Below are 24,717 nucleotides of genomic sequence, written 5' to 3'. Positions count from 1 at the left end.
GAGCGGCCAGGCGGATGCGACGACGGTGGTAGGGCGCACGCGGTGACTTCGCCCAAACGACCACGGCTAACAACAGCGCAGTGGCGCGACGCGTGGGGTCAGCAACATGGCGAAGTAGCTGGCCAGAGTAGCGGACCCGCGGCGACGGCGGTGGTGGCCGAGCGGCTAGTGCATGGCAACGGCGGTGCGGGTCTGCACGGCTGTGCGCGTGCGTGTGCTTGTGTGGTTGCTTCCACGAGCACGGCAGTGGTGGTGCGGGTGCAGGCGTCAGGGCACGGCAGCGGTGGGGCGGGTGCACGACTGGGCAAGCCAGAGCCACGACGCCGAGCTAAACCAAGATAGCAACCGCGTCTAGACGCTGACACCGTCTGGAACTTGCCATGCACGATTTTTAAAGCTGGTAAAAAATCCAACTCGATGATCCATTTGCTAAACCAACTATTTAATGCTCGAGATGGTACATCAAACTACTAAAACAAACCCTAAAACCATGCCACTACTTAACCCGATTCTCCTATAAAAATTATCAAACTCATTTTCCAACTTAAGAAAATGACAAAGTTTTTGTTCGAATTCGCGTCAACTTCGATTTCCAAGCTATTAAGTAAGCTATCTAGCGAATCTCATTCTCGACCGCAAGTATTTCATCACCACTTACAAAGTTTGTACTACAAACTTTATCAAAGTTTCATATGGGCATTCTATAGCATCTCGTTCAATAAAAATTCATTTAGAACACTAAGTGATACAACGCGACATGGAATATAGCATTCGTTTCGTGTTTCCGATGAACGTTTTAAGTTCTGTATATTGCTTTACACCCTATATTACACACATTTACACATAAGTATGATACTCATGCAGTGTTTTAGCAAAAGACTGTACAGTGTAGCACCGGGTGCGACGACCGCATCGGGGGCGTGACTGGGCGGGCGTTGCGGCCGTGCGAGCTCACGGCGCGGCGGGTGCCGCTGGGCGGGCGTCGCGGCATGGCCGGCCGGCGCTGCGCTGTGGGTGCGTAGGCGCGTAGCTGGGCGGACATTGCGGCATCGACAGCAAGCGCATAGCTGGGCGTGGCAGGCGGGCGGTCGAGCGGCCGCATGCAAGGAGGGCGCCACGGTCTCGTGAGGGGCTGGAACAGCCAGCAGGAGCCTCCCATCTCCGGCAAGAGGAGGTGGAGGAGGGATCCAATGAGAAGGCTCTTTTCCTGTAGGGTATGAACTGTCCTGAGCGCCGCAAGGGAAGGTAGCAATTGTCGTTGGAGTTGCGTCACACCACCTTGCTACGCTGTTGCATGCATCGACCGAGCAGTGATCGAGCAGCAAGAATAGGAGCGGCGATGGCAACAAGAGCATGGTGTTCGCCTAAACGGCATTGGCAAGTAGCACAGGCTGCAGGCAAGGTGTTCGCCGGAATGCAACAATGGACTTGACTTGCTGATTTCGTTTGTTATTTTGCTCCTAACCTTTTTGGTATCATAGTCAGGACAGGACTACTATAGACACCCAACATGTGATTTATGAATAATTTTTCCAATATTAAATATGAATTGACCAAATATAATAACCATTTTTTTCAAAATACAGTATATGTGTCTTATTCCAAGTTAAGGGTAAAATCACAAATAGCCCTAAAAACCAGGGGCAAAATCACAAGGGCATATTTATCCTTTGGTACAAAAGTTAACACCATTAGGGAAGGATGACAAAATAGGAGCAAAGTGGTGCTTTGTTTTGAATAAGCAGGGGCAAATTCACAAAGTTAAAAAAACAGGGGTAAAATCACAATATCAATATAAAATAGGGGTATGGATGCAAGAGCCCCTAAATATTATGCTATGACGAAATATTATTGTTTAGCAATGCTTAGGACTTGGTACCCATCATGGATACTCATCACTATGATTTCTTAAATACAATAATTTTAAATAAAAACTGTGTGAATGGTGAGGATAAGTTGTGGGTATTATTAAGGGGTTAATGAATAAGTTATAGATGGTGATTACCCTAGAGATGGGGCGGATCGGATCCCTTTTGTGGGATACCATGGTGTTGTGGCTTGTACCTTTGTGATTAAGCGTGAAGATGTCCGCCCTGTCTCGATTAAGGACTGAGTTGATGATTCATCTCACCTAACTCATTTTTATCGTACAACCACTCGACCTTGTATGTGGCAAGCCTTAGTCTAAATCCCCCTAGTTGGTATGGCAATCACTTGGAGGCAGGTGTGCAACGGGACACTAAGAGATGTATGTGGAAACTGAGGAATTGTATGAAATGTAATGAGCTCTATAAATTATTGTATTATGATATTGTTGCCTTAGTGTGCCCGTGGAGAGCACTAGTATTCAGCTATGGAGGGTAATGGCTCTGATGGATCTATGCTTGCACGACGGTGTTAAGTTACGGTATTCTACTTGTGGTGAAAGTGTACAACCTCTGCAGAGTGTAAAATCTATCTAGATAGCCGTGTCCATGGTCTTGGACGGGTTATAGTTTGGGTTCAACAACTAGATGGGTTGGGATGAGTGGAAACATAAGTGTGTGTGTGATTTTAGAATCGAATGGTTAACGACCATGTGTTGTGGGAACAAAGGGTTCAGTAACACTTAAAATTGTGACAAACCCCTTTTCAGAATTACTCTTTTATATGGAGAATATGTCTTTTGCAAATGTATTTATGAAATGAAACCCTGCATGTGTCTAAAGATAGCTTTCTGCAAATGAAACCAAGCCTTATCCTTGATATATCCATATGCATGTATTGTTATCCCCTTCCGTAGGGTAAGGTTGGACTTGTTGAGTACTTTGTACTCACCCTTGCTTTGTTGAACAAAGGAAGATCCGAACTTCAATCCCGAAGCTGCGTTCAAGTAAGGTCATGTCTACACCTAACTAAGCCCGTGGCATTAGGACCCGTCAGATGTTTGACTGCGATTTCTTTTGTTTATGGGTCTGTTGGACCTATATTATGTTCTGGTTACTTCTAATCGTGGCATGTCTTCATTGCCCACGCTTGTCGAGACTAGTAGACTGAGACTTATCTGATGTAATAAATATGTTACTAGCCTTCTGGGACTAGTATTGTATCACATTTGAGTTCCTAGATAACCAGGGGCGCTTCATCGCCTCCCCTCTCCCACCGATGGTGGCGGCGGCAGGCACCCTCCCACCGCGTGGATCTAGATCCAGTTCTCATGGCGCCTCAATGGGCCTGTGGCGGGGCGTAGAGCGCGGCTATGATGCGCTCGACGGCATCGCGTCCCCCTTGGCCGGTCGCTCCGCGCCATCGGTGGCCTCTACACCGATGAACTTCAAATGCCGACGAGCCTCCATTTCTCCCAAGCAATAAAAAGATGTTGAGTTGAAAGCGTATGTTGTAAGTGTATATTTCAAATATTTCAGAGGTATGTTGCAATTGTTTTATGCGGATGTTGTAAAAGCAGATTGAGATGTTGCATATGTTGCAATAGTTGTACAACATATGTTGCAAGCTTTTGTTCCCTATGTTTCATCTGTTTTTCAGACGTATGTAGCAAGTGTATTTATTTAGATGTTGCATATGTTTCACACATATGCTGCAAGTGTTTTATCTGGATGTTGCGTATTTTCAATGTTTTTTCAAGTGTTTTCCAGGTGCTTTTGCAAATGCTTCGGAAGCATGTTCAAGTATTTCATCTATCTTCAGACGTATGTTGTGAATGCTGCATCTTAATGTTTTAAAAGTAGATCGGGTGTTGCAAATGGAGACGTGCATGGAAAGCGGGAGGGGCATGAGCGGTCCTCGCACGCAGTCGGGCGACGCAGGCGTCGTCCGGGCGGCGCGGGAGACGTCCGGGGGCACGCTGGCGAAGACGTGCTGGCGCGAGCGAGTGCTGCGTGGGCGACCGGACGAGGGCATCCATCCGGACGTCCGGGCGGTGGCACTTCCATTGTTGAGCTCGTCAAGGATGAGCTTTGTGTCACGGTTCATGGCGTCGCGACGACGACGAAGATGGGTACAGTGGTCATGATCGGCGACGGTGGCATGATCCAGACCGGCAACCACCACAAATCGATCCAATCGGAGAGGGGGATTACTGAATATGACTCCAAACTGCAGCTCACAGTTTACAACGAGTTAGACCAACCCGATCTGTTGATGGATTGGTGTAAGACAGGCACGACCGGAAGGCCGCAGGAATTGATCGTATCTGATACCACTTTATGGCTCCGTTCGCGTACCTTTAAATTCGGCTTGATCTATTTATTTTTTTATCCGAAACAGTGTTTTTCTCTCACAAATTCATCCAGCATTTCTTCAAACCATCCAGATTCCTTCAGAATTCAGACAAGCGAACATGCCTATATCGGCGGAGTAGTTGGGCAGGAGAATTGGAAAGGAGTAGTAGAGCACAAGAAAGAGGCATGATAGTCTCCGAGGCATGCTTTTAGGAGAATAACAGAATTTGATTCTTACATTGGTACCCTCTCTCGCTTCTATGTTCTCTTTAAAGGTCACAGAGACATGCAAGCGCCTACCTATATGTATCCATTCGTTCCTAGCGTAGCGTTTACTGGGCTTCTTGGGCCTGGAACTCCTCACGGGCTCGGTGACAGGCGAGGCCGTTGCTTCCCATTTTTGGACCATACACAATAGAGTTGCTAACACGTACGTACATTTCGTTCCTTTCTTTCATTCGTGCAGAACTACAGATCATGCTGCAAACAAAGACTTAAATTGTGTTGGCGAAGGCTTAAATTCCTTCAATTTTTATCGGTTTTTAAGAATCTGGCTTTTGAAAACTGGGTGGATCCAAATAGACCAGTTTTTAGCAATAAATAAAGTCAGATTCTTAAAAACTAGGATCTAAACACCCACACCAGTTTTTCCTCAAAATCCAGATTTTAGAAACTAAGAGCAAAAACTAGATTTTAAGAATCCAAAACTGATCCAGGCAGGCTAGGTTGCCTAGTAGGGACTGATCGTAACTGCAGCAGATAAACCTGGGCCGTCCACAGGAGCATCCAACAAATTTAAAAACCTCAAATCACACTGGACTAAAAGGGTAGGACCCGTTTGTCACAGGAAGAATAAATAAAGAAGGGCCAGAAACAGATCCCACGCCAGAAGATCTCAACCAAGGCCTTGTTTAGATTGTGAATAATTTCAACCTGATAAATAGTAGCACTTTCGTCTTATTTAGTAAATATTGTCCAATCGTGGACCAACTAAGCTCAAAAGATTCGTCTCATGATTTCGAACTAAACTGTGCAATTAGTTATTTTTTTTATCTATATTTAATGCTCCATGTAAGTGACTAAAAATTGATGTGATGGAGAGAGAGTGAAAAAACTTGGAATTTGGAGGGTAACTAAACAAGGCCCAAATCAGATCGAGCGGCCACAAATTCGCTTGCTGGCAGACTCTGAGCCACTCGAGTGCCCTATAGCATTTCTGTTTCCCCTATCTTCCTCAACGCAACAAATTAAAGCCTCCCTGCATTCCGATTGTTTAAAACTAGGAGTTCTGAAAAATCTGCCCATTCTCAACGCGGCAGACAGCCTGCTCAAGCTCAGCCGAGAAGAATGTGCCCCCGTCAATCCTCGAGTCCATGCACGGCGGGGAGAACACGGAGATGATGTCCCTTGTCGTCACCACCCCTTCGACGTGCCCGTGCTCGTCCACGATGAAGCTGCAGCTGCTCCTTGAAGTCGTCCGCTTCTCCATCCCTTGCTTCAGGGTGTCGGATTTCAGGTTGGTGGCTGGTAGGCCCACCATACTTGGCTGCCTGTTTCTGAGGGCGAGGATGTTTTCACCAGGTGCAGATGAATTTTCAGCGGTGCTGCATTTGCTGTCGGCCTTGTTGTTCAGGTTGATGAGTTCTTCCAAAGTAGTTGTCCTATGCATCAGGAAATGTGTTGAGGGGGATCGTGCTTAATTATTTCGAAGAATATGCCGTAAGGAGATGGAGATGACAGTACTTACGTTCTCTTACTGAAATGGGAGCTATCATCCAGAAACAGGTAGAGATCACTGCACTGTATTGATCCAATTAGACAGCTGGTTTTCCTGTCAATGACTGCAACCCCCATTTTTTCCTTTGAGAGAATATGCAGCCCATCAGCAAGAGTTTGATCTGAGTACACCAAAACAGGCTTCCTCACATATGCAAACCTGCCGACGAGTCAAATGCGTCATTTTAGATTTACATAATTTATGTTCGCGGTGGTACCATACATGGTGAGCACCATGCAGGTATGGGCTCGCTCATGCACTTGACTAGTTCGGATTTAGCGGACTGTTTTTCAGGTTTCCACACAAGGTATTTCTTTTATAGCATACTCCAGGAAAAAGAAACTAATGAAACCTACGGAGCATTTGACATTTTGACCTGTTCGCACTACAAAGCATACCTCATACATGCAGTTTACTTCCTTATATATGTTGCTTCCTTTTTATGATGCATACATACAAGGTATTCTAAATAGTACAGTAGTAGTTAGGTATCATGGTAACTATTTTCACCCAACTGCACTAAACTACGTACTTCTTATGCAGGCTCAGGGCTTACCTAAATTCAGAAAGCTGCTTGTCTGCAATTTTATCAAGCCACTCAAGGCCACTTGACTGGAGAAGCAGCTCCATCACTGCATTCTAGTGCAACGCGTCGGTCATTAGCATCACGATTGAGTTCTGTATCCAGAATCACTGAGCATAAAAAGAGCACTGACAGTGACAGGAGCATCAAGGAAGGCAGCAATTACCTGTGTGACAAATCCAATAACACTTGAGTTCATCGACTCAACAACAGGTGCCACGTTAAGCCTGTGGTGTTTCGAAAAGAGAAGCATCGCGTGGAAGAGCGTGTCGTGGGTTCGAACAGGGAAGAAGGGCTCCCAAAGAGACAGCTTTGCTAGCCAGGCGATCTGTTTAGTTCATCAGAGTAACAGCCGCAACGTTAAAAACCTAAACAATCACAGTTTTCATCGCTAATAGCACTCGTCCTATTTCGCTAAGAGAAGGATATTCAGAAAATATATGTTCCATCCATTCCAGTGTACAAACATAAGTTCAGGGTGACATTTGATATGTAGTGCCGTACCTTCGTTTCTGCAATCTGATGATGCAGTTTCAGACTAGAGAGGAAATCAGAAGTACTGTCTGTTGGTTTACTTTCCACTTTTCCAAGTTCCTATGAACGAACAACGACGCAGCAGATGAATTTGTCAAGATCAGATGCCAACCAAAGATAATAATCGTTCGTTCTTCACAAAACAGGCTACATGATCTATCTATAAGACGAATTTCAGAGCACCGCCGTTCTGTTCTCCGCCGGCAAACTGAACAATTTAGCAGCTTGAAAAACATATACTCCTAGATCGTCGTCAGGTACGTTACCTCAAGTGCCCACAGGACTAGGCTCGAGAACTCAAGGAAGCCAATATCGCGATCGACGTACTTGCCGAAGCTGCTCTGCACCACGTCGACGATCACCGCGCCCGCGGCGTTGCTGCTGTACATGGCGTCGAGGGCGCCCAGGACGGAGCCGTCGAGCTTGACCTCCACCGCTGCGTGCGTGCAGAACAAACACGAACGAGAGAGCTGCTTAGTGGTCGGGTATATGGAAATGGAATGGATCGATCGTCCGGACGCCTGCCGATACAGGAAGCGGGAGGAAGCAACTGTGCCTCGTGATACCTGGGGAGGCAGTGGGTTGGAGCGCGCCCGGGACGGAGGAGACGGGGATGTGGTCCAGGAACGACTTGAGCGCTTCGCTCCAGTACTCCCCTGCTGCCGCCTCCGCCCCGCTGCCGCGGCTTGCGGTGGCTTTGCTCGCTGCTTCTCTCGCCATCTCCCCAGCGATCTCTGCGCTCCCCGACTCTCGTTGCGGCTTTTCGACGTACCACGGACAGTTCTCTCGGTCTGCTCCCCGACTCTTGTCTTTCGGCCTGCTCTCTCAGCGTCCTTCTGCACTTTCGCGCGAGGTTGCCGGGACACGTCTGCGGGTGCGCCGGGACACGTGGCGCGGTCTGGGAACACCAGGATACGTGTTGCGTTTGGATTTGACCAGTGATTGTGATTGTACATTTGTACTACGGTTTAGCTCCTCCCTCCCTCCCTCCGTGCCGTAGCTCTTGGTTCGAAGATGCTCCCTCCCTCCGTGCAATTCGCAGCGTCATGTTTTATTACGTTGAGTTTGAACGATTATAGATAAAAAAATATCAATGTTTATGGTATCAAATAAACACCATTAAATTACTTACGAAATGTATTTTCATAATAAATTGGTTTGAAGCCATAAATATGAATACAATTTATTAGAATATTGGTTAAACATGAACTATTTTTACTGGCACATAACCTATAAGTACATTCTTTTATAGAGTGACCAGTACAGTTTGGATGTGATGCGACGAGGTGATTTATGGTCTAGACACATGTTGCCTGTTGGCTGCGGCTTGATGCAGCTACCTACGGCTATTTATCCCGTGCCAAGCACTGTAGTATGGACTAGAAGCTTTGCAGTTTCAGCAGCTTAAATTTGCAGCGAACAGGCTTTAGCCATTAAAGTCAGGTGTTTAACAGCGAAGCAAACAAGCATGAACCGGACAGGGCTTTCTTCAGCATAGCTCTCCCCACGTCCTTCAAGTTCCACGGCTGCAGCACCAACCATCAACAAACATTATTCTCATTCTCACCACACCAACATAAGTGCAGAGCTAGCACAAGAAGAGCCCAAGCATGCTTTATTATGCGTCTGCAATGCATGTTCCACCGCAGCTTTGTAGGCACAGCGTACAGAGCCCAAGGGAGCATGCGGCCAAGGGCCAACCACAACACAAGGTTCAACAACGAAACTCCAAACTACTTGCTACAAAGGTGGCACAAGGATAACGCCATAACGGCGTCCTAGTCCTCTGATGCTGATACTGCAATAGGAGCATCAGCTTTTATACCCAACAAGGAACAGATCGACAGGGCTGTATCGCCCAATCGATTTTATCACGAATTAATACTACTGTTTCCAGGTGACTAGTTCTCGAACTCATGGCATTCAGATCGGGTGGAAAGAAAGCCAAGACCATTGAGTGGCGGAGAGCTTATCGCTTCCTCCTGTTTGTTCGCCACTGTCTCAGGACAAACTGGACAGCTTCCTTCAGAGTCACCTTCCGGTTTTCTTTGAAGTTCCATAGCTCCCCCACAGGATAACTGCCTTTAGATTTGTACTCGTTGATTTCAAGCAGCGCCTTTGTCACCAATGCATAGATTTCTTCTCCATGTTCTTCTTTGAGTGCTCGAAGCTTTGCATCATCCTCAATTATCTCCTACATCACAGCATGCACCACTTATAGTTAAATAAGGTAGTATAACCCAATGCATGTTTACAAAATGCAAGGTATCCGTAAAAAATGGATAGTGATCGAGGATGCATAGTTCACCAAATTAAACAGGAAACGAAGGATACAAATAGCAGCTCCCCTTATGAGCTTACAGGTCAGCATCCATATCATTGCCTGTACATGACGGCAAGTAGTTACAACTGAAACATAAAGTACCCCCCCCCCCCCCCCCCCCCCCTCTCCCCCAGCGCGCACCTTGTTTCTTTTTTTGGGAGAGAGGGAGGGAGAGATAAAGTACAGGATGTAGCACTAAACAATATTCATACAAGATATGGGATCTGATGATTCAGGGGAGGAAATTAACTTCTATTTGACAAGATAGGACAGTGCAGTTCTACGATTCAGGGAGGAAATTATACTCCGTCCCACAATAAGTGCAGTTCTATGATTATTTGGGTAGATTAGTATTATTAGGAGACTTGAAAGGATGGAATATACCCAAAGACTTAGCCTTAGATAGGAGTGCTTGGAAGACAGCTATTCACGTGCCTGAACCTTGATTGCTTCTGTTGGGTTTCAACTCTAGCCTACCCCAACTTGTTTGGGACTTAAAGGCTTTGTTGTTGTTGTTGTTGTTGTTGTTGTATTAGTATTATTAGGAAATGACATATACGCCCCTATAAAAAGTGTCCCAACATGCAATGATTATTCTTTGGAAACAGAGGGCAACCAAGCCCTCAAGTGCGGTGGTGCACAAGCTAGAAACACTTATTTTGAGATAAATTTTGAAAACTATAATTGCACTTATTGTGGGACGGAAGAAGGCTACAAAGCTAGGGACATGTATGGAAGTAGCTAAAAGTGAAGACTCATACCATCTCCTTTCCATCAACTGTGACAACCCTAAAAGGGTGCCAGTCAGGATTTTTTATTTCAGCCTCCCACTTTGAACAAAGAAAGGCAGCAGTAACTTCTGCATCTTCTGTATGCTCCTTTTGGCATGCCTTTGAAAATGCTTTCAGATCAAGCTCTCCCATTCTCTTGATTCCTATATGTGCCTGCCCACCTGAAATATCAAGCAAGCCCTGTGGAGCATGCCGTAGAACAAAAGATGAATAACCATGAAATCTGATGGACAATATTAGTCACATAGATCTTATTAGTGAAACAACATACATTTTCTAGCTCTTTGCGAGCTTCTTGCAGTTCAATGTTGCTTTTGCTTTCTTTGATAACCAGAGTTTGGTTAAGTGACTCCATTCCATCCAGTTCATCTATCTTTTCTTGCAATGCCTCACTCAGCTCATTAATTTTATTCTTTGATGCTGAATCTTCATCACCTGGCATATGTTCCATCACTTTTAGTTTGCCCTTCAACTGCTGTATTTCTAATTCAAGCTTTTGTTTTGCATCCAATTGTTGTTCCAACATCAGAATCTTCTTTAACGCAGCATGTTTCTCTCTCTGTAGTTTCCATACAGTAAGACTACCATAGGACACATTGTTTAAAACCTACAGCATCATATCTTAGAAGGGGGAGCCAAGGTACATACTTTTTGTTCTTCCACAAGCTTCAGCACATTCTCATCAGCTTTCTGCTGCTCCAATGTTGCCAATTTAAGATGACTCGATTTGATAGCATTCTGAGTTCAAGCAAAAACAAAGCACATATTTGCATGGATATTTCTAACTGATACAACCTTATCAAAATGGAAGATATGAAGATAACTAATATGAAGAAGTTGCTAACAGAAAAGAACTATCATCTAACATGTCTCAAACTAATATGACACTAAGGAAATCAACTCTTTCCATTCTTTTAAAGAGGGAAAGATGAAAAGATGGAAGAAATCACACACCTTCTGCTTCTCCTGCTCAAGGTTCCTTCTGTCATAATCACTTTTCGCTGCAACCTCATCAAGTTGCTTGGATCTCACATCAAGATCATTCATTTTTGCCTCAAGTTCAGAACGCAGCTTTTGATTCTCATCAATGATCTTCTGAGAATGCCTGCGAGCTAGCTGCTGCATCTTGCTAATTTCTGGTAATGGTTATGCTTATTAATTGATCTTTCAAATGAAACTTCGCAGCTGCTGATAATAGAAAACTGGAAATACAACTAGACCCATGTGAAAAAAAATAATAAGTACCAAAAAGAATAACATAAACCTTCATTATATGACTGGAGAAGTTGTTCCCTTTGCCCCATCATCTTCTCAAGCGATGCAGTTGTCTCACTGTATTTGCATTCAAGTTCCTGTAAGTACCTGTTTTTTACCTCAATTTGGTTAGCTAAATTAGCAACAAGCCTATCAGTTTTACGTGCTCCTTCCTTTGCAAGATCATTGACAGACTTCAAGTCACCATTTTTTCTCAAGTGGTCTGCTATTATTCCTGGAGAATTGTAATCTTCAGCCCGCGCAAGCCATCCATAGAGCTCGGATCCTTGATTCTTTTTTCCAGTCCAGTCCTTCTTACCGTATCCTCCTGCTGCGAAGTGACTTTCGAAGGTACGTGCATTTCTGAAACCATTCCAGTCCTTTCCAAACTCGACAATAGCATTTCCTGTATGACCTCTAAAAGTCCATAACGGGATGACCTTTAGTGGGCAAAAGTGTGATAGTTGCTCCTTCAAACGATTTCCACTTTCTCCAATTTGGCGCCCATCCTTCCATTCAGTAGGCACATTAACTAGGACACCCATCCAGGGCCACACAAACTTCTCATCTCTGTTCTGAAGAGGTTGTGGCTCCACAGGAATTACATGTGGCTGTGGTTCAGGTGATTTAGCAAGATCATTCTTCAAATATTTGAAGAGGGCACGATGGGCTGCTTTTTCTTTTGCCTTCCGATTAGGTGCTGCACTTACTCCTGAGGCATGCTGAACCAGACTACTTTTACTGAAATTATTCTTCTTCTTGCTACTACAGAAGAGACAACTGTAATTTTCTCCATTCTTCTTTACCTTTAAATCTCCTGACATCAGTCTTGCATAAATATTTCCTTCATAATCATCAATCTCAGAATCACTTATTTCTGTATCTTCGTCAGAACTATGATCCATTTTCAAAAAGGGAAGGAAATATAGACAACCTAACCAGGAAAAATAAAGAAGATTGAGAACACAACACTCAAGTCTATTTTTCGAACTAATTTTTCATTATGAAATACAAATGAGCACTTCGGAACTTGTAATACTAGAGACAAGCAAGCATGGAACACTGACATACTATCATGCAAGGGGGGCGGGTCGACCCATTCCCAAACACGCCGCTCCTAGATTGAGCCCATGGTTCGGAGCGGGCTGACCCCAACAGGAAGAGGGTCCAAAGGGTCGGAACCCTGTTGAGCCCAATTGACCCCTAGGGTTGCCCCACTCATGAGTGGTGGCGTCCGCTCCCCTCCGCCTCACTTGCGACCTCCCCGCTCGTGGCTGAGAAGAGAAGCAGTAGCCGATGCCCCTGCAGATGCAGGCGCAAGCGATGACACCGACCACCGGAATCACCACCGAACATGTCCAAAAGGTTCCTCCTTCCACCTTCCCGTTCCCTGAGACCCTGAGGTGCTTCGTTTTTCTTTCTAGATGTTGGGTTGGTTCCGATTAGAGGATTAGTAGAGATGCTAGGTTTTCATTTCTATATTTCTTGGTGGATTTTACCAGCTTTCTTTGAAGTGGATCCACCACCTTCACTATTGTCGGGGAACCTCAAGAAAGCAAACTCAAATAAAAATCTTTCCACTTCCTTTTGAAGTAATATCTTGCTTGGAATCATTAACAACAATTTGATGTCATGTCTGGTTGGATTATTCTTGATTTCAGTTTGGGTAAGTCATGTTTGTATAATGGCTGGTTAGCAAGCTGCCATGAGTTTTCACTGTGGTAATGTTCTCGGCTATTAGCAGATTGTAACTTGTGTGGGGAACACAACTTTCTTCTAATAGGTTACTTTAAGCATGTGTAGTGAATATCTGAAGCACCTCAACTTGGTTGGTTTCATTAAGGATTTGTAGCATGTATGAATTGTTTCAAGTAGTTGGCATGCAACTCTGCTTCTCCTGGCAAGAACTCTGAAAAAATGTGCACGCGTCAACAGATCAGAGCCTCGAGGATCAGACCAAAACCAAGGGCATGTGTCTGTAGTGTGTACTGCACATCGCCATGCATTATAGTAGGCTATGTTAGAGTAAGCCTTGTGTTTACCACCTATCTGGCTAGTATTAATCGTATTCTGTCCTAATTAGCTAGCTGCCGACTTCCCTAGGTCGGTTGCCCTTTTCTTAGACAGTAAGGTAGATATGCAGGGTGTCAGACAAGTGGTCAAATTGATCAAGTGCATGTACTTTCTGATATTGTCATGTGAGCTTTCTGATGTGGTCAATGTGGAAACCCTTCAACTTGGACAGTATCTTCCTTTCCTAACTGATTTTTTTAGATAACAGACCGCTTGGTCCAGCTTTTATTGAAAGCCAACGAAAGAGTTATTTCTTTCCTAACTGATTGATATTGGTAACTTGTTTTGTGAGCTTTAATCCTCAGGTATCTCAAGTGAGCTCTTAGTAAAGAAGGCTCTTGGCAAGTTGGACTCCATTGCTCAGAAGGTCAATGCCCATTGTTTGAGCTTAGTTGTCAGAACACATTTAGGAATGGTTGCATGAAAATACTCTCAAGAGCAGACTTCACTAGCCTTCCAGAGGATAGTGGTCATTGACCAAATCTTTCATGTTTATGCAAGGAAATGTTACATGCACTGGCTATGATTGTTCAATATTTGTTCACTTGCTTTTGTAGATAGCTCCTGGTTCCAAGAGACAAGTGTTGGTGTAGGAGATCTGATAACATTTTGATCAAATCCAGTTCGTGTTAAACTGCATGGCTTACTAACATTTTTATCAAATCCTTGTTGAAGAATCTGTAATTTGTTAATCTTTGTTCAATACTAGCTTTTTATAATTTTATTTATTTTCTCTTCTATATTAGTGTGCGGTGTGATTTGCATGCATAGATAAGTTGAAAGCAACACGATCGAGATCGCAGCAATCTCTACTTGCTACTTTCAGGTCCGTTGCTCTGTTTGCAAACTTCAGCGCGAAGACAGTCCTTAAAGAAAAGGTGAAGAGGGTCAAACCTCGATGCCCACAGATCTTCATTGCCAGAAAAATTAAACGGGCGGGTTGACCCCAGCAGGGGCGGATCCAATAAAGGGACATGGGTGTACACATGTACACCCAATAATTTTTGCAAAAACTTCGAAGTTAGGAGGCGTGTCAAATAGCTAAATAGCTTTAGGTTAGGGTTTCGGTGCTCAGCTTCGCACAGCATAAGGGAAGGGAAGAGAAGGGGTGGGAGTACCTGGTGGGTGCTCGTCGCCGGCGAAGACACCAACGAAAGCCTCAGCACCTGGTCTAGGGCGGCGGCGGCCCGACAGTCGTCAGAGCGAGAGGGTAGCCAGCGAGAGAGACAGAACGAGGAGGGAAGAGGGATGCAGCCGACGGAAGGGGAAGCAGGTTATGCATCGACGGCGGAAAAAAAACGCACGGGCTTCTTGCGGGCCGTTTTTTTTTCAGTTTCGTTGAAAATTTCTGTTTTTTTTTTCTTTCTCTCTCTTTTTTTTTATTATTCTTGTTGATTTCATGTATCTATTCTCTTCATTGGACATTATCAATGGCTAGTACAACATTTGTTTTAAATAACATAACAGAAATTTCATGTCTATTCTCTTCATTATCAGTGGCTAGTAAATATATAGTACATTATAAATAAGTAAATAGAACTTTTTATATTTTATTAAGGTTGAATATTTTTCTATTGAAGCTAAAAGCCATTTTCACAAGAATGTATACCAATTTCACAAATCAAGAAGCGATGACAACATTTTTCTAAAATAAAAATAATTTTCTCCTTGTGACAATTTCCCAAGTGAATATTAAATATTTTTGTGCTAAACATGAAACAGTAGTTCCCATGAACTAGGAACATTGCTATCATCAATAAAAAAATGGTATGAACTCATTAAATAAATTTCATGCTCCAACAAGAACTAATAAAGAGTACTGATACTTCAATATCTCTTGAAAATTTTGAATCTTCCTAGCACTCTCTTTTCATTCTATAATTTATCGAGGATTTTTATGCTGTAACAGGGTTAAAGATTAGGTTGCAAAATACTTTCATGTGTTAGAATTGTCACACTTTATCAACCTTAAACAAATCTGGCTAAGCGAGTGTTTATTATCCGCAAGGCACAAAGGCCGTAGAGGCACATAGTGGCGTTAAGTCATAGAAAAGCTCCAACCGAAAACAAAGGTATACAAGTTGAAAAGATAGACATCGCCATGAGACAATCGCAAAAAAAAAAGACATCGCTATGAGACAAGAGCAAAAGAAGGCTTGACATGACAGGATAGGAATAGAAATAGTTTGACCATAAAAACAATTATGCATTCGAAAAAAGTATTGTACAAATAATAATACTACATAACTAATAAATGAGGAATGTTGCCACTCTTACGTGACACTAGTTGTCCTTTATGGAACAAATGTTTTTCCCTTACAGGTAAAACATTTTTTTACTTACAACTTTTAGTAAAATATGTTTTCGGGTTAGAAACAACTTCTAGAATAGAAAAAGCATTACTTTTATTAAGAGGAAAGAAATATTATCATACTAGAAAAAATATTAGGGGTGTGACACATTTACCTTCCTACTATCTTATAGAATAGGAAACTTCTACGTGAGAAACTTTCCAAATAAATGGGAGTATACAAAAGACATATTATCGTACTTTAGACAATATAATACTTTGTATCTAGATATTTTGCATGAGAAATATCTAGGCAATAAATAAACGCAAATAATATTCTACATGGAATACTCTAGATCTAGATATTTTGTGTAATGAGAAATATATGAGGAATAGATAAACATGAGAGATATTCTAAAATATAGAAAAGTGTAGAAGGTTGCCACCATAAAGCTATAAATACATATATAGACTTGTTTTCATTCCATATGTACTAAGCCACCAAGTGAGTTATCAAAAGTTATGAAAGTAGTCGTCGCATATTTAGTTTGAAAATACTTCATAGTTATTTTGAAGTTTATAAGTGTGCATGTTAAAAGTTTGATTATAATGAGTTAGACATGATTACAAATAAATAAAAGGAAAAAATATTTTGTACACCCAAAATTATAATACCACGTCCGCCACTGGACCCCATACCCTCAAATTGAGTAAACGGATTCATGGATCAGGATTAGGAGCACCCCACACCGATCCCTTTGTAAGCCTAAGTATCATCCTTCAACATACGGGTGATACTTTAAAAGATCCTAAATGGTTAGAGGGGGTGAATAGCCTATAAAAATTTTTACAAATACACTAGAGCAAGAGGTTAGTACACTAAATGGCGAAATACAATTTTGCTCTATCTCTACGAGGATTGCAAGCTATCTATTCAATAATTCTAGTTGTTATGATCACTAGGCACAAACAATAGCTATGTCACTACTCACTAAGAGCTCTCAACAAGTCTACACTAAAGAGCTCCACTAGGTGATACTAAACTAGCAAGCAAGACAAGCTCTCAAAACTAATTACACAAAAGAGCTTGATAACTAGTTTGCAAGTAATGTAAAAGAGTGAGTATGATGATTATACCGCCACGTTGAGGAATAAACCAATCATAAGATGAATACCAATTCAATCATCAGGAGAATACCAAAGGGCAAGAGACAACCAATTTTTCTCCTGAGGTCCACGTGCTTGCCGGCACGCTAGTTCCCGCTGTGTCGACCAACACTTGGTGGTTCGGTGGCTAACAGGTATCACACACCTAGCCCACCACAAGAGGCACTGCAAGAACCTACCCACAAGTGACGTAACTCAATGACACGAGCAATTTACTAGAGCTACCTTGTGGCTCTTCGCCGGGGAAGGTGCAAGACCCCTCACAATCACCGGAGCCGGCCACGAACAATCACCAACACGTGTCGAAGCTCCTCCGCTGCTCCAAGCCATCCAGGTGGTGGCAGCCACCAAGAGAAACAAGAAATTCACAGCCACAACAATCCCCAAGTGCCACTAGATGTAATCACTCAAGCAAATACACTAGTAATCACTCACAATCTCACTATGATGATGAATCAATGATGGAGATGAGTGGGAGGTGTTTGCTTACGTTCATAAGGAAGTCAAGTATATCAAAGTGCCAAGTGGGTGAGCCCCAAGCCGGTACCTTTTTATTTATAAAGCCCTAAGACTCAAAGAGATGTTGGGCACTCTCGAACTGACTAGACGCACTGACCGGACGCACCACAATGTCCGATCGGCCAGCGTCCGGTTGTCTACGGCCGTCCACGTGTCCCTGTTTGAACCAGAGCCACTCGATCTCAACGATCATCTCCCGATCGCTCGCGTAGTCAAAAGATGATCGGACGCACCGCTGATGTGACCTGACGCACGTACACGCGGTGTCCGGTCATTTCCAGTAAGGGTCTAGGGGTGTTTTTTTAATGATCGTACATGTCAAGTCAGAGGCGACCGGCCGTGCCCCGACGTTCGATCCTCTCTCTTCTTCTCTGCGCGCGCCCACCAAAGGTTGACCGAACGCGTCGGTGCACCTGGCCTCAGTGTCCGATCGCTTCTACTTAGTCTCGGCCAGACAACGCGCCGCACCTATAAATGACCGGACGCTCCCAGGGTGAATGCGGTCACCCCGCGACCAGCGTCCGGTCGTGGACATTCTCCTCTTTTTGTTTTTCTAGGTCCACATCCGCTTCACCCTTGCTTCCAACTTGCTAACCATAAAGTGTAGAACTTGTGTGCATGTGTGTTAGCATTTTTTCAAGGCATTTTACAAGGGTCAAGGTTAGCACACTAGATTCCTAAATGTATATGCACGAATCATGTCACCTAGTGGCACTCAATAAACCGTTTACCCAAAGATTTTCCCTCTCTATAGTATGGCTATCGATCCTAAATACACTCACATCCTCTATGATGTCTTGAGTGTCAAAACAAAAACCTATTTGATACATTTGCCTTGATCAACCTTATTTTTGTTTTTCTCTTTCTTCTTTTCAAGTTGGAGCTTGATCATCGTCAACACATGTCCATCTCCATCTTCATGGACTTTATCATCATGCTCCATCACTTGATATGTACCAACCTTGCTCACATGACACTCATGACAAAGGTTAATACTTAGGTTCTGTAACACCCTAGGTGTTTGCCACCAGTTAAGCAATGGGTTTGAGCTCAAACATGGCATATTAAGTAATGATGAAGATGTCAAGGTCAAACCTATGAAAATGAGCCACAACCTAAACTTGGATATTGCACCCTTGCTTTACATATAGGCCCTTTTCAAGATATATGCTTGGCTGGTGTTATTGGAATATCTTCATGTGTCTCACATCAATACCCATCTATATTGATCCATGGAAAAGTTTCGTGAAGTTTGGAATCAAGAAGTCACATGAAATGACGAGTTATGTCCTTGCTTGAATTATTTTATAAAGTGAATGGAATTCTCGATCGTCAACCAAATCTTGCAACCTTGCCAAAATGACTCTAGATGAACTCTACAACAAAAGTCATGAAAGGTTCATGTTGGGCAAATGCCAAGAAAATGCTCCAATGGATCAAAAAGGATAATTTAAGCTTCATCGTGATCCTACTTTGGTCAAAGTAGAACAGTAGGTTCTATACCAGTTTTGAGGTTGGACCTTAAATGAAAGTTGTAGTCCATATCATGTAGAACAAACTTTATTTTTGGACAAAGAGCTAGATCATCTTGGAAGTAAGTCAAATCGAGGTCACAAGATCGAATTTGCTGCTGATTTCAGCACTTAGAAATATTCTAAGTCTAGAAATTCATCGCCATCGGCATTGACGTCTCGCGTTCTCTAAATTTCGTTAAGTAACTTGACTTGACCCCAAAATGGAAGTTGGAGCTAAGTTCATGGAGAAGGTCAGGTAAAAAGATGGCACCAGTTTGACCTCGTTTTCACCATCAATTTGAACGTTTGCTTGTCGCTGTCAATACGCTGACACTAGCAGTTTGTGGCTTAATTACCAGCTGTTGAAGAGCACTAATGACCTTGGTCTCTAAATGAAAATGAAGAGCAGTTCGCGGGCTTCAAACTTTGTTTTAGGCCCAATGTCCAATTCGCACCCGAGACGGCCGAAGTCGGCTCCCCACCTCACCCTCACCGTCGCCCGCCACCTGTTCAGATTTTCGCCTCAGTGAACGACGTGTGTTGTGGACATGGCTATCATGCGCCCTTGCTCTCTGCCGTGTGCCCCGCGCCTCACTCGATGTAATGGAGCACCAGCACGACTCGCCCTCACTCCCTCGGCCTTTCCTCTGCGCTCTTGCTCGCTCTCGGTGTCGTGCGCTCACGCCAGAGCTCGCCCACCATGGCCGCCGCCGCCGAAGCTCCATGGCCGCCCCGTTTCAGCTCCGGCTTTTCCTCAGGCCCCACCAACCTCGCCTACTCCTTCCTCCATTCGCGCCGCACGTTCCCATCGAGCTGTTTCGCCGGCTTCGCTCCTGCAGCTCGCCGCCACCGGCGCCGCCGTCGCGGCTGCAGCTAGCGTGCGTGGCTGGGCCACCTTGGGTCGTCTCCGGCCAAGCTGAGCGCCTTAGTGGATGCGCGTGGACCCCCTAATGCTGCGCCGCCACCCCATCGCCACCGACGAGCTTTCTCCGGCCGGCAACAGCAAGCCCGGCGGGCTCCTCTGTTTTGATCCGCGTCAAGGACTTCATACAGAAATTCAACAAATGGAAAGGGTGTATCTGCAATCCTTAGACACATATGAATAGTGCCTGAAGGACCTCTTCACTGACGTTTGATTTATATTTTCCGCAGGGTCCTCGATGCAAGATTTAGATTCTTTTTCTTTTGATTTTTGGCAGATTCGAATGCTCCACTTTGAAAATTCGTAGTAATTTGTAGAAAAATCGTAAAATAGTAAATGAGGACTTTTTGGAATCCTTGTGAAATTATCTATGCACTAGATCTATAATAGGGCATGTTTTAGTTTAAATATTTTGCTGTAAAAATAGATCTATGCAGCTAGGTTCCTGTTACTTGCCATGTCTTGTCTTTTTCATAACTGCAGTTTTTATGCTCAAATAAATGTGAAATTTTGTGGAGTGCTACTAAGGTGATTGTTGTTGTCTGGAAAAAATTTCAGGAGTTTAGGATCTATAGTTTAAGAGTTATAAAAATAACAAATGCCCTGTATTGCTTTACTTCTACTCTGAACAGTTCTGCATGTTTGAATTAATTGGCTCCGTTAAGTTATGAATCATGACTTGGTGAAAATACATGAGTTGTGGTACTTTTCTTAAGCTTTCCAAAAAGTTAAATATCATGATTTTTGGCTAAGTAGATCTTGAGTTATACTTGATTAAATCTCTGTGGCTGTTTCTGCCCAAACCCAGACAGGGTTTCCTTGTTCTTACTGTGGGGCCTTCTTAATAGTATAATTAGCTTTAGGTGTTTACAACAAAGTTGTTTAGAATTTTCTAAGCTTTCTAAAAAGTCTAGAATCACATTTATAGGACATGTATAACTCCATTTATAGCTGTTTAAAATGGCATATCAGTTTCTGTCTATGTTTTGGACAGAGATGCAATTATTGGATTAGTTGACCGTTCTAACTGTAAAATCATCTTAATATGAGAATAAAAAAGTTGTAGATAATTCATGTATATAGCTTCTGTTAAAATTTGGTGGTATTTGGCCTTGTGGTTTGTGAGTTATGCCTGTTTAAAGTTGGGTTTCAGAAATGACTGCTTTCTGTCAATTGTGGACCAGTTTCTGTAAATGAGTATATTTGACTTAGTTATCTTGAGAATCATGATAAGATGATTAAAGATGAATTGTAGAAAATTCCATAAGCTTTCTAGATTGTCTTGTTGCATGTCTTTTGGATTAGTACAACGCCTATTATGAGTAAAATTAGCTGCTGTTGTTGCAGCCTTGACTCTGTGATTACTGTGAATAACTTGTTTGCTTGATATGAGTTGATGTGAGTAGCTTGCTCTCTATAGTTAGTTGTGTGAGGTTAGTTAAATAGCTATTGGTGTCTATGTCTTGCATAATCTTATGTTTGTCTTGAATGTTTATGTGATGCATCTTGTGTTACAATTCATCACATTCATACACATGCATCTTGCATCTCATTTAGGTACGCTAGATGAACCACGTGAAGGATGTGATGTGGTGCCGAACTCGAAGATTTGGTTTGGTGGATCTATCCCGAAGATGGAAGGACTAAGCAAGTGCTAGGACCGGAGATGTCACCATGACGGTGCAAGCTAACTGAACTGACTTATGTGGGATCCCAGGCAAGCCCCGGAGCATTCTAAGTCTCCTACTTTATAAAAGCAATTCTTCCTATATATGAGTTTATATATTGTTGCATTAAGTTGTAGGAGTTGATTGAAACCGTTGATGCATTTATTACTATCATTGCCTACCTTATTACCTTATTACCCTGTTAGGTCGGGATTAAATAACTGCTTAGCCTTGCTTAGACCGGTAACGATCGGTGATATCCGGTCACCTACATTTATAGGTGGTTACTAGAAGAATTTAGCTATGGAAAGAATGATATCCTGGAATTAACTATGTGCGATGGATAATTGGAGACTGGACAGAAAAGTTGGAGGCAACCAGATAGGGTTCTGGGGTGCTGTTAGTTTCCGTCTGTGTCGATTAAGTATCGACCGTTGTTGGGCCTTGAGTCATGTTGAACGCATGCCTTACATTTAGCTGGCCGAATAAAGTACCTTTCAACCGTGAAGTTGGGAGATTATTTGGGCCGGGTAGATTGCCCGCAGCGCACTGTGCCGAAGCAAGTGTGGTAGGACACGGGGGCGAGATGATAAGACCAAAGTGTAGTCGGTCGGCCCCCGGGTACATGTGGTTCCTAGCAAACTCGAGATTCCTGGATAGTTGACTCAGTGACCGATACCTCACTTTAGCGGGTGAGTGAGGTTTGTGTAAGGAATAAATCACCAGCTGGTTAGGAATTGATTCGAATCGCCATCGCTCCTAGATAGTGAGCACTTGACTCGAGTTACGGCATCGTAGTAATTATTATGGAACAATGATGGTTATTTGGATGGTATGGGATATGCTAAATCTAAATTGGTAACTGGATGTTATTGGTTAATCAAGTGATTGCTATAGTACAGGTGCTTACCTAGATGGATAGGTCATAATAAAGATGATGCAAAGTACTTAAAATGGTTTCTTCATGATAGCTTATGCTTTTCGTAAACGAGTCAGCTAGCCCACTAAAGAAAGCCTTGCATAATCCTTGGTGTCGCTTTATTTTGATTTAAGACGGGTAAGTCTAGCTGAGTACATTCGAGTACTCAGGGTTTATCCCACTTTGTTGCAGGTGATGTTCTCGACCTGTTGATGATGGTGGCTAACCGCCGGTGGGCTCGGTGATTCTATACTTCTCATCTATATGCTTTTGTCGGATGATGTCACTTATGCTAGCAATATATTTGGAACTTATATTAATGTAATCATTTGAAAGCTATGTTGTTTTCACTAAGCGGTTTTGAAACCCAAACTGGTACTTTTATTTGTGAACCCATTTGTAATATTATTTCCGCTGCAACCCTGTGTATGTGATGTGTATTTGCTTAATCACGCGATCTTGGTTGTGATGTTGATTTACCGAGGTCTTTCGGGACACTCGGCGGACTACCGGGTTTATATGAGTGAAAGTATGGGTGTGTCAACGTGTTAGCAGGGACAACCGTACTTGATCTTGTATAAATTGGACGGTTCTGTCACAGGTTCCATCAATCAGCCAAAACCAAACTAGGACTTTCACACTTACACCAAATATGACCCAAAATGGATAACCAAAAGCAATGTTACTAGACGTGGGGCAGAGGGGCAGAGACATGGGTGTACCTTGTATGCATATTTGTGTTGTACGCATGGATACATTGTAATTAGATCAGATCCGAACAGAAATAGACAAATAGCTTAAGTTCTGGTTTGAGTGCCCAGTTTCGCACAGCAGGGATGGGAGAAAGGGTGCTCGTACCTGGTGGGTGCTCATCGTCGACGAAGGACGCGACAATAGCCTGGGCAGTAGGTGAATGGCGTAGGGCGCCGTCTGTCACCCAGACCCAGTGTCCCTGTTGCCGCACGAGAGTGAGCACGCGCCACGCGGGGTGGACGGGAGAAGAAAAATAGAGCAGATGGGAGGAGAGTAAAGGGCAGAATCAGTGATGCTGTTATCAAGGCTCGAGTGACGTTTGGGTGCTGACCGCTGACTGCTATTATTAGGCAGCTCCTACGCTCCACTAGTTTGTGGTCGCATCCACCGCTAGAGGGCTTATCGCGCGTCAGGTGGAACCAATGAGCAGCACAACGGAACAAAATCGGTGGGATAGGATGAACCTCTTCTTATCCCATGGGTTAGGATCAGAGGCGAAGCTAGAATTTAAGCATATGGACCATGTTGAGCCATATGAGTCAATCAACATATAAATTACGTGCACGTGCATACATATAGACTTGACAAGAGTATAGATAATAACCAAATCAATATTTATTTATGATAAAAAAGCTAAAAATATGTTATTGGTAGAACTCCATGTGGCTCTGTTTTCGGCTCCTCCATGACCCGTAGCTAGAAGATATTTTTCTCTCTCCTCTCAAAATAAATAGGAGTGGATGAAGCCACTATGTTTGGTTTCGTCGGCTCCGTCTCCCCGCTACTACTCCATCTCCTCAGTGCACTATAGCGAGAAGCCGAAGCCATGCCAAATAGAGTACTAAAAATCACAAAGAAAGGAAGATTTTTTTTAATTAGCCCTAAGTCTCATATCTCCATCTTAGCAATCTAATTTATATGCAAAAAAACCACTATAAGAATAGGAATAGATGAGAGGAGGAAGATAAGAGAAAGATAATTCTAAAGAATATAGATGTCATCAAGAGATTAATAGGGGAAAGAAATAATAAGCACTAATTAAGATTAACTAGCTAGTTAGTGTGTATTGTGTATAGCAACTAGGATGTTGTGTAGACAAAAAACCACAATAATAAGAAAAAAAATAAAGCAAAGGAAAAAAGGTATCCTGAACATTAATTATAAAACCATATAGATATTATTAATACAAACAAGAATTTAAGGGGAACAAATAAAACACCAATCAACAATTATCATCATTTATTAACTAATAAAGTAAAGTTATATAATGTAGAATCTAGGAGGTTCAGGGTGCCAGGCCCCCCTAGCCCCTCACTCCCTCTATCACTGGTTAGGATCTATCCCTTCATCTATTTCTCATTCTCACCCACTATTACCATAAATCTTCGCCATCTTAAAGATGAGAGGATAC

The 24,717-nt window shown here is 43.2% G+C and overlaps 2 protein-coding genes across 2 annotated transcripts; both read right to left on the bottom strand.

The window, feature by feature from the left end:
- Positions 1 to 5,374: 5,374 nt before the first annotated feature.
- Positions 5,375 to 8,011, bottom strand: LOC136452552 (SNF1-related protein kinase regulatory subunit gamma-1-like). Its single transcript, XM_066453160.1, has 7 exons — positions 7,681 to 8,011; positions 7,381 to 7,550; positions 7,085 to 7,174; positions 6,747 to 6,908; positions 6,554 to 6,636; positions 5,968 to 6,156; positions 5,375 to 5,881 (listed from the first exon to the last, which is right to left on the bottom strand). The coding sequence occupies exons 1-7, from the start codon at positions 7,832 to 7,834 to the stop codon at positions 5,500 to 5,502; spliced, it is 1,230 nt and encodes a 409-aa protein (XP_066309257.1). The 5' UTR covers positions 7,835 to 8,011; the 3' UTR covers positions 5,375 to 5,499.
- A 692-nt stretch (positions 8,012 to 8,703) lies between these two features.
- On the bottom strand, positions 8,704 to 14,828 carry LOC136450198 (protein INVOLVED IN DE NOVO 2-like). The gene is made up of 7 exons (XM_066450558.1): positions 14,674 to 14,828; positions 11,493 to 12,416; positions 11,183 to 11,364; positions 10,877 to 10,966; positions 10,500 to 10,787; positions 10,199 to 10,408; positions 8,704 to 9,308 (listed from the first exon to the last, which is right to left on the bottom strand). The coding sequence occupies exons 2-7, from the start codon at positions 12,385 to 12,387 to the stop codon at positions 9,084 to 9,086; spliced, it is 1,890 nt and encodes a 629-aa protein (XP_066306655.1). The 5' UTR covers positions 12,388 to 12,416; positions 14,674 to 14,828; the 3' UTR covers positions 8,704 to 9,083.
- Positions 14,829 to 24,717: the final 9,889 nt, after the last annotated feature.

This window comes from Miscanthus floridulus, chromosome 5 (assembly GCF_019320115.1).
Source record: "Miscanthus floridulus cultivar M001 chromosome 5, ASM1932011v1, whole genome shotgun sequence".
Lineage (NCBI taxonomy): Eukaryota > Viridiplantae > Streptophyta > Magnoliopsida > Poales > Poaceae > Miscanthus > Miscanthus floridulus.
The sequence above is the reverse complement of the archived record's forward strand: the minus strand, read 5'-3'. Positions and strand labels throughout refer to the sequence as shown.

What these genes read in the sequence shown, in the direction of transcription:
- LOC136452552 (XM_066453160.1), bottom strand. Translation starts at nt 7,834, where the DNA reads ATGGCGAGAGAAGCAGCGAGCAAAGCCACCGCAAGCCGCGGCAGCGGG. An exon ending in CCAACCCACTGCCTCCCCAG is followed by an intron (nt 7,551 to 7,680) that starts GTATCACGAGGC and finishes GCACGCACGCAG; the next exon opens with CGGTGGAGGTCAAGCTCGAC. An exon ending in AAGCAGCTTTCTGAATTTAG is followed by an intron (nt 6,157 to 6,553) that starts GTAAGCCCTGAG and finishes ACTCGTCGGCAG; the next exon opens with GTTTGCATATGTGAGGAAGC.
- LOC136450198 (XM_066450558.1), bottom strand. Translation starts at nt 12,387, where the DNA reads ATGGATCATAGTTCTGACGAAGATACAGAAATAAGTGATTCTGAGATT. An exon ending in TTGAGCAGGAGAAGCAGAAG is followed by an intron (nt 10,967 to 11,182) that starts GTGTGTGATTTC and finishes GCTTGAACTCAG; the next exon opens with AATGCTATCAAATCGAGTCA. An exon ending in AGCTTGTGGAAGAACAAAAA is followed by an intron (nt 10,788 to 10,876) that starts GTATGTACCTTG and finishes TGGAAACTACAG; the next exon opens with AGAGAGAAACATGCTGCGTT.